This window comes from Condylura cristata, unplaced genomic scaffold (assembly GCF_000260355.1).
Source record: "Condylura cristata isolate star-nosed mole 26May11 unplaced genomic scaffold, ConCri1.0 scaffold00008, whole genome shotgun sequence".
NCBI classification, from domain to species: Eukaryota; Metazoa; Chordata; class Mammalia; order Eulipotyphla; family Talpidae; genus Condylura; species Condylura cristata.
The window spans coordinates 6,290,838-6,297,044 of NW_004567109.1; the positions used below are offsets into that span (position 1 = coordinate 6,290,838).

The 6,207-nt window shown below is 58.0% G+C and overlaps 1 protein-coding gene across 1 annotated transcript in view; it reads left to right on the plus strand.

Moving 5' to 3' along the window:
• CROCC (ciliary rootlet coiled-coil, rootletin) overlaps positions 1-6,207 on the plus strand; it is a 42,152-nt gene that overhangs the window by 24,040 nt on the left and 11,905 nt on the right. Inside the window, exons 21-26 of the mRNA XM_012722084.1 lie at positions 579-758; positions 1,430-1,564; positions 1,837-1,980; positions 2,316-2,554; positions 2,997-3,156; positions 4,967-5,147. Coding sequence (XP_012577538.1) covers positions 579-758; positions 1,430-1,564; positions 1,837-1,980; positions 2,316-2,554; positions 2,997-3,156; positions 4,967-5,147 — 1,039 coding nt within the window. The remainder of the gene's footprint in view (positions 1-578; positions 759-1,429; positions 1,565-1,836; positions 1,981-2,315; positions 2,555-2,996; positions 3,157-4,966; positions 5,148-6,207) is intronic.

Sequence of the window (6,207 nt, forward strand, 5' to 3'; positions counted from 1 at the left end):
GGGCATCGAACTCATGCGGAAGTGGCTTTAGCTTCTCAGTGCTGTGCTTTAACCCCCTGTGCCACCAGGGAGGGCCACTTTCTTTCTTATTAAAGATTTATCTATTTATGCACACAAAAACTGGGGTACAGGCCAGAGGTACAGGGGGCAAGAGGATTCACCAGAGACAGAGTCAGGAGCAGAACAGGCAGATGGACTGAAATACACTGCTGAGGGGAGCAGCAGGGAGACAAGAGAGGTCTGCTGCACCCTGTGGGTCACTCCCTGGCCGGGGACCAAAGTCTTGCTGCAGGGACTGCGGACAGCCTCACAGTGCTGCGCGTTAAGCCCTTCTGTTCTCTCTTTACCTGACTGACTGCTGAGCCTCTGTCCTCCAGATGTTTTCTGACCCCCAGAACAGGTGGCCGCTACTTGGGGCTCAAAGCTCCCTGGGCCCCCCACACAGCCCTCTCACCTCCCTTGTTTGTGGTGACCACCCACCTGGCCTGTCCTCGGGCTCTGGAGCACCGGTGGCTCTGTTGGTTGGCAACGGGCTGCCTGGGCCCACTGGGTCACATGTGCCCGGGCCTGACCCCCAGGAGGTGGCCTGGCGGGAGCTGGAGGCAGAGCGGGCCCAGCTGCAGAGCCAGCTGCAGCGGGAGCGGGAGGAGCTGCTGGCCCGCCTGGAGGCCGAGAAGGAGGAGCTGAGCGAGGAGATCGCAGCCCTGCAGCAGGAGCGGGACGAGGGCCTCCTGCTGGCCGAGAGCGAGAAGCAGCAGGTTTGTAAACGCCCCAGGGACCCTACGGGGCTGGTCCCTGCCCAGCCCTCAGCAGCTAGGACCTAGGTGTCCCTGTCTGGACCTCCATTTCCTCACTGCAGGATGGGACAGTTATGGGGGTGTCCATGAAGTGTCACTGTGACCACATTCAGCAGCCCCAGCCTGGCACACGGTGGGAGCTGGCTGGAGGCAGCCACGGGGATTCCATTCTCCCTTCTCCTCCCCCCGCCCCAGGCTAGGCACGGGGTCCCCATGCCTGCCTCTGGGCAGTCCTCACGAGGCCCTCTGCAAGAAGAACCAGCTCTGACTACTTTCCTATGTGTGCTGAGGAGGGCAGACCGCACGGGTCTCCTCTCCTGACCAGAGGGGACACCCCGGCAAGTCGCTACCCCTCTGAGCCCCGGTCTGTCTGTAAATCGGCAACACCCGGAGGGCCCCAGCAGGGCTGCCGAGGCGACTCCAAGATGGACAGTGTGTTTGTGTCGGGGCCTTTTTGCAGGCTGCGGACAGGGTGAGCCCAGGCCGGGCTTGAGGCCCACCCTGCCCTGGAGGCCACCTGTGGTGGACCAGTCGCGCCCCCAGTGGGCACATTTCCCAGGCGGGGGTGAAGGGAGAGCCCATCGTGCCCTCAGAACCAACCAGCACCAGGCCCTCTGCTCCGCTCTGCCCAGGCCCTGTCCCTGAAGGAGTCCGAGAAGACGGCGCTGTCAGAGAAGTTGATGGGCACGCAGCAGAGCCTGGCTGCCGTCTCCCTGGAGATGGAGCGGCAGAAGCGGGACGCTCAGAGCCGCCAGGAGCAGGACCGGGTAGGGTGGGCCTCCAGGCCTGCCTGGGGGAGCCCCGTCGGGGGGAGGCTGCCGTGCCTGGGGAAGCCTCCAGGCTGAGGGCGAGTTCAGGCTTCCCTGGGAGTCCCCATCGGAGGGAGGCAGCCCCAGCTGGGCCCGATTGGTGGATTCTCTATCTGTGTGGACAGCTGAGGGTCAGGTGGGCCAGCAGCAAGGGCAGGGTTCAGCCGACCCAGCTGGGAGCAGCAGGCACAGGGTGTGGCGGGCGGGTCTGAGGCGTCTCTCTGCCCCAGAGCACCGTGAATGTCCTGACGGCCGAGCTGCGGGACCTGCGGGCCCAGCTTGAGGAGACTGAGGCGGCTCACGCCCAGGAGGTGAAGAGGCTGCAGGAGCAGGCCCGAGACCTGGCCAGGCAGCGGGAGTCCTGCCTGCGTGAGGTGAGACTGCTCCCTGTCTCTGCTCAGAGGAGTGCAAGATTTGTCCCTGCATTGGAGGACGCGAGAACAGCCAGCTTAGGAAGGAGGCAGCGAGCATTTCTTAAACCCGTGGGAGACTTGGGCCACTCAAGGTGGGGTTAGGCAGGGGCTCTGTCCTCTTGGGGTCCTTCAGAGGCTGATCCTGGTGAACGATTAGCTCAGGCTCTTACTCCACGACCCCAGCAGACTGGCACCCTGCCTGAGGGCGGCGCAGGGCTGGCGGCTTGCCCTGTTGCCAGCGGCATGGGCTGGCTTCCCCCAAGACCGGGCTCAGTGGGGCCATCGCCTGTCTGCAGGCGGAGGAGCTCCGGACGCAGCAGCGCCTGCTGGAGGATGCCCGGGACGGGCTGCGGCGGGAGCTGCTGGAGGCCCAGCGCAAGGTGCGTGAGGGCCAGGACGGCCACGAGGCCCAGCGGCAGGAGGCCGCGGAGCTGCGGCGCAGCCTGGGTGAAGGCGCCAAGGAGCGCGAGGCCCTGCGGAGGTCCAACGAGGAGCTGCGGGCTGCCGTGAAGAAGGCCGAGAGCGAGCGGATCAGGTGGGGTGACAGGGGGCAGCCCCCTAGGCCTTCACGAGCCCTGCCCTTTCCAGTAAATGTCACCCCGGGAGTCAGACTTCACCACTGAGGTTCTGGGGGCGTCACACTGGCGGGGAGTTTCTGTCTTTAAACTACAGCCTGGCACTTCGGTCATGGTCGGTGAGGGGGTCCAGACTCTGAACCCACAATCTTGCCATCACCTTGCACCCCACCCCAGCCCTACTACCCTCCACTTCTCTGAGCTGAGGGCACGCCAGGCCTGGTGGCTCAGCTCAGAGGAACCCCCTGGCCAGGCTGCACTTGGGTGCCTCCAGGCCCAGCGCTGGCCAGACAAGTGCCAGGAACTCGGGGGAGGGGTGTAGAGCCGCACACTGAACTCTGTCAGGACTTGGGTGTCCCTCTGACCTCTGCTCTCCACCTTCTGCCCTGCACCCCCCTCCAGCCTGAAGCTTGCTAATGAGGAGAAGGAGCAGAAGCTGGCACTCCTGGAGAAGGCCCGCGTGGCCGTGGGCAAGGAGGCTGGGGACCTGCGGGCGGGGCTGCAGGAGGTAGAGCGTTCCCGGCTGGAGGCACGCAGGGAGCTGCAGGAGCTCCGGAGACAGGTTCGCCCCCAACCCTACCCCCCCCTCATGTGGCTGCGCGCCCCTGGACCCATAACACCCCCCACCATGTGAAACCAGGGGCCGGAGCTATAAGACGTCTTCTTAGCTAATACCGATATTGATGGATGGGCTTTGGGGAGTCCTTGAACCCCTGAAACTGTGCACAAAAGTGTGTGTGTGTGTGTGTGTTGTGTGTGTGTGTGTACATACTCATTCACTGTTCTCCAAGGAGGAGGTCTGGAGTGTTTGTCCAGTTTTTAAAAATCTGAACAACAGAAGGTTGAATTAGTAGGAAGCTCCCAAGCGTTTCTGGGAAAGCCCAAGAGTAAAGGTTCCAACTTTCTGGGCTCTGCGGCCTGCTGCAGCCATCAACTCTGGCATCATGAAAAGATGCCAGAAGGGAAAGCTGCTCCCCCGCGCCCCCCGTAAATGGGGGCGTGCCGTGACAACTTTGCTTATGGAGCAGAAACTAGGTGTTTATATCATTTTTATGCGTTAAGAAATAGTGTTCTTTTGACTGTCAACCATTTACAAGTGAACCACTTTCTAAACATACGCCTTTTGCAGCCACATGGATGGAGCTGGAAGGCATCATGCTCAGTGAGATAAGCCAGAAAGAAAAGGAAAAATACTGGATGTTTTCACTCATAGCAGGAGTATAAAGGACCAGGGTGGGGGGGTGGGGAATAATAATAATAATGAACAGCTATATACCACAGACGTTTGATGGGGTAGAGTGGGGAATGGGATCAAAAACGGTGGAGGGAGGGAAGTGCACAGACTATGGTGATGGCACAGGGTGATTTGGTGATGGGAAGCCCACGGGGATGACAACTGAGATGGAAAAAGGCACAAAATGACGTAAAAATAAACTATTGTATTATTAAAAAAAAAAAAAACCAATGCCTGATTCCCACCCAAAAAAAAAAGAAAAAAAAAAAAACAAAACCACTTTCAGCCCTTTACACATGTTAAAGCCCAACAACATGTGCCGGAGAGGATGTGGAGAAGGAGGTCTCCTGTCACACTGTTGCTGGGAATGTAGGGTGAGCAGCCATTTTGGAAAGCAGTTTGAACATACTTTAAAAAGCTAAAAATGTCCTGGTGGGTTGAAGTCCTGGGGGATCCACAGGAGCCCCTGAAAGGTGCTCCATATGCGTGTGCCAGGCTCGTCCTGGAGCTCGGCTGCTCTGGCGTGGTCTCGTGTTCCCATCACTATAAATAGGGCTTAGAACACACGTTTAGGTTCCATCAGTCTGCTGCTTGTGGGCTGTGTGACTTTGGAGCAGTCACTTTACCTCTCTGAGCTTCAGTGTTCTCATGTATTAAATAGGATGCTGTGAGTCCCTACCCCATTTAGAAGTGTGTGAAAATGAAATGAAGGAATATGAGTGACGGACGTAGGGCGGAATGTACACTGTACAGTGATGGCAAAAGGGGTGTGGGTGCTGCAAGGTAGCCAAGGGAGGGTTCTTGCCCTTGCAGAGCTTCTGGTTTTCTTGGGGTTCAGCCCTCACTGAAGTGAGTTAGGAGTAGGCAGTAAACTAAGGTCCTTGGTGCCCAAGCGTCTGGTCCGGCTTAACCTCAGTGGAGTTGTCTGGGGCAGGAGCCCAGCGGCTTTGCTGATGTTTGCTGCAGGCATCCCTGGAGCTGTGGGTCCTGAGTGCCCTCTGGGCCAGGCCTGGACTGGACAGCATTTGGGGCAGACTGAGTAAACTGCCTGTGGGCATTCAAACACCACCCTGGGCTAGCAGGACCGTGGGTACCAAGAATGCATCTCAAACCCTCTCTGTGTCCACTGTCTCCCCAGATGAAGTTGCTGGACAGTGAGAATGCCAGGCTGGGCCGGGAGCTGGTGGAGCTGCAGGGCCACCTGGCGCTGGGTGAGCGGACAGAAAAGGAGAGCCGACGGGAGGCCCTGGGACTCCGGCAGAAGTTGCTGAAGGGCGAGACCAGCCTGGAGGCCGCGAGGCAGGAGGTGACCAGGCTGGGTGGGCAGGGTGCCTGAGGGGGCAGGCCTGGGGGGCAGTCAGGCCACTCGCCTCTCTCCTCCCTCCAGCAAGAGGCAGGTGTGAAGTCCAGTTGTGGACTCATCTGAGGAACTACTCCTGGGACTTACTCTGTCCCCTACTCCTTGAGATTCTTCCTCAGAGTAGAAATAACAACTACAGGAACTGTGACAGGGGTGGGGTAGGAGACATCTGTATGTAGAACTTTGATTTTTCCCAACAGGTCATGATGTTAACCTTACTGGGGGACTAAAATTAGGCACACACTGAGGCTCAGAGAGGTCAAGGTTTCTACCCAAAGTCACACAGCCACGTGGGTCTTTCTGCCTCCAAAGCCTACATTTTCCACTCTGCTTTCTCTTACCATTTCGTGGCATTAGATCTACTGTGTGACCTTGATGAAATTGCTTAACCTCTCTGTGCTTCAGAGCACTCATGGGATAGGGGATGTGTACAGGTCCTGGTGCTCCATAGATGGCGGTTTCCAGTGAAATTGATGCGTAGGAAGGTGCCAATTCTAAATCTAAGGGGTGTGTGTGTGAGACAGGGAGATACACGCCATCAGTATGTCGTTTTTGTTACAAGCCCCATCGTGTGATTGATAAATCATGTGCACAAGGACAGTGTGGCCAAATGTTGAGAGAACACCCCCTGGAGCCACAGCGCCTGGCTGGAATCCTAGCCCTCAGCTGTGTGGCCTTTCCGTAGGAGTCTTTGAACTTAACTCTTCTGTGCCTCAGTTTCCTCATTTGTAAAGTGGAGATGATTCACAGTCGTAGAGTTGATGTTTTTTGGCAAGTACTGGGTGTCTGGCACTGACAGGTCCCGTGTTAGCCCTTAGTTCACTGTCTATCACACTATCACAGCACACTGTCTGTCACAGCACACTGTCTATCACAAGGTGTATGCACAGAAGGAGTAAAGACAGTAGTTTCCTCCTACACTCCCTGGATGTTCTGCCTCTCCTGCTTGAGTGGACCGCACATTTGGGCCAGTGGACTCCACACTGGGCCCGGGAGTTGGGGTGTCTGGCATGGGGGGG